At 40.6% G+C, this 12,344-nt stretch overlaps 1 protein-coding gene across 2 annotated transcripts in view; it reads left to right on the plus strand.

The window, feature by feature from the left end:
* CRTC1 (CREB regulated transcription coactivator 1) overlaps positions 1-12,344 on the plus strand; it is a 222,764-nt gene that overhangs the window by 182,038 nt on the left and 28,382 nt on the right. For both annotated transcript variants that reach the window (XM_089687919.1, XM_089687920.1), the window contains one exon: positions 4,350-4,433. In XM_089687919.1, the coding sequence (XP_089544045.1) occupies positions 4,350-4,433 (84 nt within the window). The remainder of the gene's footprint in view (positions 1-4,349; positions 4,434-12,344) is intronic.

Consider the following 12,344-nt stretch of genomic DNA (forward strand, 5'->3'; position numbering starts at 1 on the left):
CCTTCAAAGCAGTTACTGCTCTTCCAACTTCTAATTTATGCTTCTTCCATCCAGAGGTATATAATAGTATTGTAAAGTAGTTGTTAGCAGAGGACTTCCAGCACTGAAATGAGTTCCAGCCCTGAAAGGCAGGATTCCAGAGAGTCCATGGCTATTTTGGGCATCCATGCTGTCTCCACTTTTAGGTTTCAGGCTGTTCTTTTCTTTGCAGAGCTACTCTTTATGTGGTTCTCTACATATTGCCACATCCATCGAAGTCATGTCTCATAAGTAGTGCTATAAAAAGATTCCTTATCTCACCCAGGGGGGGGGAAGGGCAAGGCTATCTGGTATATGGTTTGGGGAAGAGAGAGGCGATGTGTTTACCTGCAGATGAAGTTAAAGGAGAGGAGCGTGCCATGCTAATTTTCACACTCCATAATGCCCGGTCTGCACCATCTTGGCCTGTATACGTATAGATCTAGTCTGGTACTGAACTGTGAGGCAGCGGTGGATTTCCTTTAGCAGCAGGAATCTAGACTGTTCACTGCAGCATGCTCCCCTTGGGCATGTGGTTTTTGGATGTTTGGTTTGTTCTGACTTGTCATGCTGAAGTGGTGCAGAGCTTCAGTAGACTGCATCTGTTCAGGTCAAACCCCAATTTCCTGTTACCCACTTCGTTCCCAATAGAATTTGAGTTGTTACATTAGATTTCCACTCTTCTACTTCTTGACCAGACTATTCGGATAGTCTGGTATTCTGTGTAGTAATGTAGGATTGGTTCAATAATGCATGATTGTTTGCGTGCAGACAGTTAGAATTTGCACCGTTTATTTCACTCCAGTTAAATTAAAAGTGCCAGGTTATAATCCCACATAACTATACTTAATAGGGTAGCCACTTTTGTACTTTCTTATTGAATTAGCATTTGAATGTTTGTGCATTAGGCACAGAGAGCCAAGTCTGATTCGCCTTAACACATCCTTTGATACATCTGTGCACTCACCAAATGGGGGGGGGGGGGGGGGTGTCAAAACCAATACACAGGGGACTAAAGTTTTTCTCTTAATTCTTGCAAAGGGCTGTAAAAATCAAAAGACTAAAGAAAACCTGTGATGAGAAAATTAGAGGCCGCCAATAATGACCTCATTCTGAAAAGTCTAGTTGCCTGGTAAATTAGCTTAAATGCCTTTTTTTAAGCCACTGATGGTCAACAATATGCAATTTAAGATAGTCTGAGAAACATCACTATTTTCTTATTTATCCCAGGGACTTTAAAGCTAGAGAACCTCCACGCTCATGCTTTCAGGAGCAATGATCACAAGCTGTCAAACTGACCTTTTTGGAGCAGTGTTACTCATTGTTTAGGCAGCTGTACTTCCTGTGATGAACACGGTGCCTGACCCTTGCCCTTCTAACCAACTTGTGACAAAAAACTGGCCAATCTCACACCGCGCCTTCACGTATCCGTGCCGCTCTCCGCTGCACCCTGAACAAAGATTTTCCAGCTTGCAAGACCACAATCTAGGTGCCAGCAGCCTGAGAAAGCAAGCGAATAAAAAAGCAAGGCTTTGAAAAAAAAATACTTGCAAAGTTCTTGGTTTTAGCAGAGTTCAGTCAATTACAAAGGTGTCATCAGCTCTCACAATGTAACAGATGTTTCTTCGATGATGGTACACGAGACCTATCAAAAGGCCCAGCATTCCCATTTTTCTGTGGTATCAAAGGGGAGTTAACGGACACCATCTGGCCAATCATTCGGTTTAAGGGGTGGGTGCAGGGAGGTCACCACGTTTTATATTTCTGAATACCTAACTTTTTCAGTTTGCTGCCATGCAGATTATTATATGACAGGTCTCGGATATCCATATCTCATAAGAGGGGTGTGAAGGCCTAGTCCACTCTGATACCCCCTACAAATTAACTGGGGAGAGAAATATGTCCTTCCTATGACTGTACTGTTTGTATTTCATGAGTTATGAAATATGCTGAAATTTGAGTTTTGTCTGCTATTTATTCTAGCAGAAATGTGGATTGGCTATTCCCTTCAGCTGATCTATTTACGACCGGATATCTTAAGCTTGGAGGGTGACTGTTTTATTTCCAGGCTGGAATTGTGGATTGAGCAATGGAGAGGTCAGGGTGTCTGATCATTGGATTTGATAACAAGGTCCTGGCAACAGTTTACAGTTTGTGTATTGTATAAACTGAAGGATGGAGGGAGGGCAGAGAGGAAAAGGTCATTGTGGCCACTTCTCTGTTCTGACAAAATGGCATAGAATACTTGGGACCTGAACAAGATGGTTGTTGCCTACAGCTTTCATGTGTCTAATGCGCACAACCATTACACCCCCAGACCACTACTTTCGCCCTGTGGTTTAAGAGATACTAGCCATGTAAATACAGCCTTAAAGGTTCATGCACAGCGGCTTAAAAAAGCTGCTTCTACAGGAGTTTTGTAGAAGCAGCTCAATCTTATCCTGTGTGTTAATGTACATTAGGCATATTTTAAGGTCAGCATTTAGAGACAGAAAAAAAACCTTCTGTTTTGCCTTTTTTGAGTAATTTTTTGGCAATACAAAACTGCTAACCTTTCCTAAATGCTAGTACAAAAGCCAGTGTGCATGGACCCTTAATGCCGGCACCTCCTGACGCTTTAAGGGATTTATGATGCCAGGAGGCAGGGCAGGATTTATGATCATGGGACCGCCATGATTGGCTGTCACAGCGATCACATGATCAGAAAGCTCCCAATCGTAAATAGCAAGTGGGAGCTTTCTATGAAGTGCCAGGCATGTGCTCTCGGCACAGGTTTGTTTACATTTTTTTTACGCAAACATTCGGCGTTGAGGCCTACCCGCCGAGAAGCTGCATATTTGCATACTCTCTGCGCGAAGAGGTTAATATTGTGTCCGGGTGCTAGTATGAAAGACCCGAAATCGCATTTTTTAGAAGTCAATAATGGCAAGCCTGTATGTCTCTCGGCATGTTTCCTTTAACCAGTATCGCTGGAAATCTTGTTTGGTTTAAGTGTAGTATATTCTATAGTGACATGTTCTTGTGTTTTTGTTTTTGTTTCATTATGTGCTCTACATGGTGCATTGTTTTGATGTTATTACTTGACTTTACTATGTTAAAACTACTCAAAAGGGTGTGCATGTATGTGTACAAACACACATTTCCCTCCTTTTTTTTTTTTTTTTTTTTTCTTCTTCTGTAACTGTTCATTGTGTGATAAGACTACGCTCCTAAATGACAGCACTGTTTGTCATTTGTTTATCATACTAAATGGTGCTAGCAAAATGTTGCATTTAAGCATATCCTTTTTTATGGAGGTTAAAGGTGATATATAACTGATGATCTTAAAGCACACCTGTCCGATAAACAGAGTGAGCAAAACAATTTGTGAAAGCAGGCACCAGCTCGTTAGTGAATGCTCCTCTACTAGCTTTATACACCTCCATGTTGCTCCCCCACAAGCCCATGAAGTCAGATTCTGACCATTTATCTCCCTCTTGTGTCTTTATGACATAATGTAATCTCATTGTAACCTTGTATAAGCTTTGACTTTCTAAAAAGTAAAAATTTGCATTGGATTTTGCAGTGTTGGGTAATTTCAGTCTAAAAGGTATTCACATGAACCTGCTGATGTCTTGTTTTCACACAAAAGCTTTAGATGATAGATCTGCTTCTACAAAAAAAAAATTTCAATGGCAATATGCCATACAAATGCCATACAGGCATGCTTTCTCAGAGGCACATTTTGTTACAAAAAAAAAATATATAAAAACTTGCCTAACCTGTGGTTTCATATGACTTATTTTTGGGGGGTTTTTTTGTTTTGTTTTTTAAACTTATTACCTTTTGAATGGTTCTTGTGTTACAGTTCATATTTAAATACATAACACGTTTGCACTACAGTGTTTTATGATATATTAACTATTCTTGAATTACGTTAAACATGGAAATTCACTTTGGCACAAATATAGCAGAAGCAACAAAACGCTTAAAGCACAGGAGTGTACCTGAAGTGTTTTGGTTTTTTTTTTTTTTTTTAAACTGCAGATTTTCTTTAAGGCTTTAAGCCGCTGACTTTTTTTGTCTTTTGCCTATTACTGTGGCAGCAGTATCCGCTTGGTGAAGAGAGTTTTAGATATGGAAAGCTCAGCTGATATTTAGTATCTTAATAGTTCTTTCAGGTAGATAGCTGAGGTTTTGGTTCCAAGGCCGGTCACTTGAGCTCTCTGCGGTGCTGTTACTTTACCCATAATGTAGTTCTTTACCCACTCCTTGATTTCTCCAGAGAATGTCTACAGTTTGTATTTTAATTTATATAGGAAATATTGCTAACACTTGTATTTTACTTTTAGCATTCAATCTTGGGCAGCGTGTTTGGAGATGCATATTATGACCAGCAGATGACTGCACGACAGACTAATGCATTATCTCACCAGGTATGTTACTGTTACAGGTTGCTATAAACATAAGATTTTACATAAACGTGTACAGGTAAGTCATGAGAGCTTACATTGAAGCAGTGGGTTTTTATCTACTTTTTATTTTCTACTTCATTTGTTTCAGTTTCACAGGAAAAAGATTTGAAATGAACTCCAGGCAGGAAGTTCAAACACTTTAATTTGCGTTTTATATAATGTATTTATAATTCTTTGTTGCCTTACTCATTTTGTTCGGAGTCCAGTTTTCTTAAATTCCACGCAGACATAGCAGACCTTGTGGTGATGTAAGGACTAGGGACACCTTTCTTTAGCTGTTGTGTATATTACTATGTGCATTGCCTAATTTAGGGGTAATCAATGCTCATTGTAATTTAACCACCTACCGCCTGCCATATAAGGAAATGACGGGCGCAAGGCGGTTCTCTTGTTCTGGGAGGACATCATATGTCATCCTCCCACTCTAACTGCGCGTGCACACCCCCGGAGGCATGCAGCGCGGCGATTGGGACACAGCGGATCACCAATCAGCGGAAAGAGCCAATAACTTCGGCTCTGTCATGTGATCAGCTGTGTCCAATCACAGCTGAAGGCATGTAAATAAGGAAATTCCCGGTTATCGTCATTTTTCTCCTTACAAGCTGTCATGCTGACAGCTCGTGAGGAGAGGAGAACCGGTAATCGGCATTCCTCAGAGGGGACATCTACACTGATCATCAGGGCACTGATGATCAGTGTAGCCCCAGAAATGCCACCTGTCAGTGCACATCAGTGCCACATATCAGTGCACATCAATGCCACATACAAAAAGAACATTGGGGAACTTGAGAAAGTACAGAGAAGGGCAGCTAAACTTAAATGAGGCATGGAGGAAGTTAGCTATGAGGGAAGATTAAGAGGAACTGAATTCTCTCTTGAGAATAGGAGATTAAGGGAGGCTATGATCAACATGTATAAGTACATCAGTGGTTCATATAGTGAACTCGGTGTAGAGCTATTCACCCTGAGGATATCACAGAGGACAAGGGGTCACTCTTTACGTGCCTTCCTCTGGATCAACTGTGGGTATAGGATTATAACTTTTTTTTTTTTTCTATGGTTGAACTGGATGGACTTTTTTTCAGCCAGACTAACTATATCAGTGTCCATCTGAGCTGCCTTTTTCAGTGCCACCTATCAGTGCCATCTGAGTGCTGCCAGTCAGTGCCGCCTATGAGTGCCACCTAACAGTTCCAGTCAGTGCCGTATATGAGATCACATGCATGAAGATTGAGAGTTTTTTTGTTTGTTTGGACACTATTTCTTATATGGACTTATTTTGAGTAATATATATTTGCAGTGATTTTGTATTATTTATTGCTATCACTTTGAACACTTCTAATATTCCCGGTGGGAATACACGTGTTGCACTTTATTATACCTGCACTTTTTTGCACATATTTATATATTTATTATATATAGGATTTTATGTTTAGTGCTGTATTGTGTATTACCCATTGCACAGGTATACATTTTGCACAGATCTTTAGCACTTATTTTTATATTCATTATTATATATGGGATTGTAGGTTTAGCGCTGCACTTTATATTATTTGTTTATTCACTCATTTTGGTAGGAGGTTTAGTGTCGGTGGCTTGTACGATAGGGCCCCATTTCTAGCGCAGGAGGTTCATCCTTTTAGCATCTATATTAACAGCTTCCTGCCCACAGTCTGTAGATTGACATGTCCCTGCACAATGTCCCATGCTGAGGGAACCTTACTCTTTTGGCTGTCCTGGCTTTCACTCTGGAGCTCCAGTCAGATTCATTTCTGATCATGTGATCACTGTCAGCTTTGACGTAATCACATTGCTTTTTCTCTATCACTCATTAAGTGCACAGTTCTATGGCAATAGGCAGCCATGAGTTTTAATGCCACCCACAGGAGAAATAAAAACTAGCATGGCGGACTGACCATTTGGAGACCATTTGGAGGCCTTTTTCATAGGCTTTTTTGAGTTTGGGCAAGGACACAGGGCCCCATGATCCCCTATTGCCTGGGGGCCCCATGTGTTGTCAGTCTGCCCCTGGAAACTAGGCATATAAAAACTGAAGACCTGCCCCTATGGATATAAGCCCTCACACCTACCATGTTGTTTTGTGTCCACATGTCTCCTGCCTCTCTACTGATTTTTCTACTTGAAGAATTTCTATCAACAGCTATTGTTAGATTCATACCAGATATTGAAAATCTTTCAAGTCTCTCCAGTTAGCCAGTGAGCACTGGTGTTCTCTTTGTGACAGTCCTTTCATCTGCAGTGACATTCCTTCTGTGTTCCAGTAGCACATGAATCTACTAGTCATGCCAGGCCACTTATCTGGGAAAAAGCGGAGTCAGAACCAGAGCTGTGGCAGATCATATGACCCCTTCTGTAAAGTCTTAATTTGTGTGCATGTGCAGTTGGCTGTGACTGTGCTGCAGATTCTTTTTATGGTTTTTACTTGTGGCTGTCTCAGTAACATACAGATGTTCTTGCACTTCTAGAGCATTTTTTAATTACAGTCTACGCAGACTGGGCACTATTTGTCTCCACTCTGCAGTTTTTTTTGTAAATGACAACCTAATCTGCAGCAGTGATGAGTTGTGCGCAGGAGGTGGTATTTACAGGTTACAAAATAGAATTTTGCGTCCGTACTCCACCTCAGCTTTTCATTTATCGTCTTCTCATATATCAGCAATTTCAAATTGACCGACTTTCAGCTAATCCGGGATTGTTGAACCAGAGAGTTATCGTTCCTTTTCTGAGATTTCAAGGTTTCTTTCCAAACCTGTTTACAGTCCATAAACTCAAGAGATAGGGCCTTTTTCCTCTCTTGGATTTGAAGGCTCTCAACACACTTACACATCACCCAAATTTTTGCATAGAATCTGTTCGGTCAGTTATTGCTTCCCTTGTAAAGACTTAACATCCATTGGTATAAAGGTTGCCACAATGTCTTCACTTTGTTGTGGACAACATCCATTATCTGTTTGTGGCCCTCCCTTCAGACTTTCTCAGCCCCAAGGGTACTCACAAAGGTTCTCCCACTGGTTCTGGGTTTTCTTTGTCTTGGAGGCATTCTGGTCATCTGATATCTGGACAATCTGCTGAGCAAACAAACCTTTCGGACCTTAGAATCCAATGTGTCAATCATGATTAGAACTTTGGAGGTGTTGTGATGGATTCTGAACTTTAAGAAATCATCTGATTCCATCACTTGCTTGGAGTACTTTGGCATTCTCATGGATGCTTTTTAACAAAACCCGCAGAGTTTAGTTTGGCAACTTCCCAAATCTTTACTAAAGAGATGCCTGTTTGTATTGCAATTGATGGTATCCTCCTCCTTTCAAAGCGTTTAATTTTGCTCAGTTGCAACCGAACCTCATCAAGAGAGGTCTCTCTTTGGACAAGACAAACTGGGTATTATCTTGAGCCAGGATGTTTCTGTTGTAGTGGCTTCTGTCCCCGGCTTTGTCAGAGGGCTGGTGAGATAACATTTGTAATAAATAGCATGTTTTAACTCTACGTTTGGTGTTTATTTTTTCATAATATCCACTCACACATTATTCTTTTTCTTCATAATTTTTTTTTTTCCCTCAGTCAGGACTTGGTTCTACATGGTGATTGAGCTTGTCTCTTAATGCAGCTGTCCATATTGGCGTATTCTCAGCAATAGCTTTTGGAGGACCAGACAAATGTGAGGTCTGCCTGGAATGTGACCTTATATGCAGTAGGATGTATATTGTGGTGCTATTTTAATCTGTTTATTTTGTTAGCTGGCTGTGGAATGCTTTCCAGGTCCAGAGCCATGGCAAAGCCTCTGGGGTGGCCCTAACTCAGACTCATTTATGGTTAGGTCGTGTGGGCTACAGTTAGAGCTTGCTTCTTTTATTTGAGCCACTGGTTACAAGTACCATAACCCCACACACACGCAGACACTTTTTTTTTTTTCTCTCCTGGTTTCCATGGAAGAGGTTACAACTCTTGCGTGCACACTCCACATTCTTCCTGCCATAAAACATGAGGTATCACCTTACATCCACTGTGAATCATTGGGAAGAGGCATGCAGTTCCACCTTGGTTAGTCCTTGCTGTTACCTTCTGTGCCCTTGTCACCTCTGACCATTTCAAATGCTCCTGGTTTTAGCACTCAGTTTGTGAGTACCCAAAATGTTATCTGCCATTCTGAGCAAAGTTTTACTTGCCATACAGTGCAACATTCCAGATTCCAAACACAAGGAGAGCAGTCCCACTTTATTAGGTTCCTCCATATCATGATCCATCAGCAGCAGAGTGTCCTGCAGTGCTTTCTCTCAATGGCCTGGCATGGACAGCCTGAAATGTTGAATCTGGGGTTCCTACATTGCTCTGAGTCTTCCTTGGCTTAATTGGGTGTGGCCCCCTACTCTACTTTATCCGAGGAAGATTTATTGCTGTTATACAGGAGTTCATGCAACTTTGATTACTAACTGCAGAGCCTACAGTGGGAAAAATGATTTGATCCCTTGCAGATTTTGTATGTTTTCCCCCTTACAAATAAATGAAGGGTCTATTTTTGCCTCCCACAGACTGGCTTTTTGCTCAGGTGGTACAAAGATTAGTCCTGTCAATTTAAGAAGGTGCTCCTAACGACAACTTATGTGTATATAACCTGCACAAGGCTAGAATGGGCTACAAGACATTCAGCAGGAAGCTTGGTGAGGAGACAACTGTTGTCGCAAATATTCACAAATGTAAGAAATACAAAAGAACCTTCATTTGCCCTTGGCCTGGAGCTCCATGCAAGATTTTGCCTCTTGGCGCAAGGATTATCATGAGAAAAGTGAGGGATCAGCCCAGAACTACACAGAAGGAGCTTGTGAATGATCTCAAGGCAGTTGGGACCACAGTCCCCAAACAAACCATTGATAACACAATACACCACAATGATTGAAATCCTGCAGCACCTGCAAGGTCCCTCTCCTCTAGAAGGCACATGTACAAGCCCTTCGAAAGTTTGCCAACGAGCATCTATATGATTCAGAGAAGGATTGGGAGAAAGTGCTGTGGTCAGATGAGACCAAAATTGAGCACTTTGGCACTACCTCGACATACCGTGTTTGGAGGAAGAATAATACTAAATATGACCCTAAGAACACCATCCCTACAGTCAAGCATGGAGGTGGAAACATTATGCTTTGGGGCCCTTTCTCTGCCAAAGGTACAGGCCAAATTTGTCGCATTGAGGGGCCAATGGATGGGGCCACGTATTGTAAAATCTTGGATGAGAACACTGAAGATGGGTCAAGGATGGATCTTCCTGCATGACAATGACTCAAAACACACCGCCAAAGCAACAAAGGAGTGGCTCATGAAGAGGCATATTGAGGTCATGGAGTGGCCTAGCCAGTCTGCAGACCTTAATCCTATAGAATATGTATGGCGGTTGCTGAATATTCAAGTTGCCAAGCAACAACCAAGAAACCTTTAAGGATTTAGAGATGATCTGTAAAGAAGAGTGGACCAAAATCCCTCCTGAGATGTGTGCAAACCTGGTAACCAACTACAAGAAATGTCTTGCCTCTGTGCTTGTCAAGAAGGGTCTCTCCAAAAAGTACGAAGTCTTGTTTTGCTTGGGGATCAAATACTTATTTTACTCACTGAACTGTAACTCAATTTTATAATGGTTTTTTTTCCTGGATTTTTGGTTGATATTCTGTCTCTATCTTTTAAAATATACCTATGATAAAAAGTTATAGACCCTTCATTTCTTTGTACAGTTGTGTTCAAAATAATAGCAGTCAGACATTGCTAACCTGATCAATCACTGTTTTTGGTAGAAATTATATTTCTACATGGCAAATAACACAGGGCTGCAAAAAAAAATTTTTTTCAAGAGCTGTTTTGGTTATTCCACGTAATCTTTGTTTTTTGATGCGCTGAATCCGAAAATGACCTCCATTTTGTCATAGGACATCACGTTTCCTGACAATTTAAGTAACTATGTTAAATAAGGCAATACCTCAAAAGAAATGGAAATAGACTTATAAAATTACAGTTTTATTACAATTTTTTCATGAAAATCCTTTTTTGAACTGAAATGAGCTCACCTACACACACTAAACTCGATTCTTCTTCCCTGTAAGGCTCCTCTTGGTGCATTTACGTTTGTGATTAGTATCTGGAATGTCTCTCTGAAGCGTCCAACAGTAGTCTGCCATCATTGTAATGCTCCATTTTCCCTGATATCTCCTTTCCATCTCTTTAATGTTTTGGTGGAATCGTTCACCTTGTTCCTCACTCACAGCTCCCAAATTTTCAGGAAAGTAGTCAAGGTGGGACTGGAGGAAATGCACTTTCAAACTCATCAGGCAACCTAAAGCTTGAAATGCTTTCAGCATTCGTCCGACTATCTTTTTGTAGTGAGGATCTTTGTTATTGCCTAAACATTTCTGTATGACTTCTTTAAATGCAATCCACCCTTCTTTTTGAGGATCCGTCATGGTATTGACAAACTCTTGATCAACTATAAGCCTTCTAATGTCTGGTCCGACGAACACACCTTACTTCAATTTTTCCTCAGACAGGCATGGAAACTTGGTGACCAAGTATTTGAAGCATTCTCCATCTCTTGGAAGTGATTTTACGAATTGCTTTATCAATCCCAATTTTATGTGGAGAGGTGGTAGAAGAACTTTATGGGAAGGTACCAAAGTTTCTCGGAGGACATTTTTTTCACTGACTGTTAGCACCCTCGGCTGCCAACTCTTCTTGGTCCAGTGATTTTGTCGGTCTCAACTGTCCCATAGACACAGAAAACAAGGGTATTTGGTATCCCACCCACTGGATTCTTCAGGAAAGATTAACCCTTCTACCATTAGAAGCACAGACTCAGGGCTGAGGCTTACACATACAGCATGCTGCTGAGTATCCCAGTAGTCAGACATGTTACTCAGGGCAGCACTTGTATTCACCCCCTTTGCAGGCGGGGGACGGGCAGAGAATGTTTACCTGCAAATAACAACAAAGGGCTAGAAGAGAACTAGGAAAATGAGGAAATAGAATTTTTGTTCCCTAAAACATGCTTAGTTTATGTATATATTGCTGACCATCAGATTTATAGTGCTATATTTTTTTTTTTACATAACTCGGACAACCCCTTTTAAGGTTTTTTTTGGCATTTTATATCTTAAATGCACTTATGTGAATTAATAGTAATTTGGACTTTAAATTTGGTTAAAAACCCATAATCTAAAAAAAATATCAAAAATTAAAAAAAATTTGATAAATTTGAAGACAATTTTGCATTTTGTGGCAAATCATGACGTCTAGGAGTTTTTTCAATATTTTATTTGTTTTCAGCATGCCAAAATACATGGAAATTAGATGAAAATAATCAAACCGCTTTTTAGTCGCAGACCTGTGTCATTTACTAGCAGGTGTAGTAGAGTAATAGCAATCCAACAGACTTAACAGTCATGACATGCATGCTGCGGCTTCTGTGTAATTGAATCACTAATTGAAAGGGGCATGTTCAAAATAATAGCAGTGTGGAGTTCTATTAGTGAGGTCATTCATTCTTTGAAAAACAGGTGGCAATTATTGCCCTTATTTAAGGAAGGAAGGCAGCAAATGTTGTACATGCTGGTTACAGTGCATTTCTCTCTGAAATTCTGAGGAAAATGGGTCGTTCCAGACATTGTTCAGAACAGCGTACCTTGATTAAAAAGTTGATTGGAGAGGGGAAAACATATAAAGAAGTGCAGAAAATGAAAGGCTGCTCAGCTAAAATGATCGCAAATGCTTTAAAATGGCAACCAAAACCTGAAAGACGTGGAAGAAAGCGAAAAACTACCGTTCGAATGGATAGAAGAATAGCCAAAATGGCAAGGACTCAGCCAACAATCAGCT

The sequence above is a fragment of the Staurois parvus genome, unplaced genomic scaffold (genome assembly GCF_062004578.1).
Source record: "Staurois parvus isolate SC_StPar_1 unplaced genomic scaffold, SC_StPar_1.0 ptg000439l, whole genome shotgun sequence".
Classification (NCBI taxonomy): domain Eukaryota; kingdom Metazoa; phylum Chordata; class Amphibia; order Anura; family Ranidae; genus Staurois; species Staurois parvus.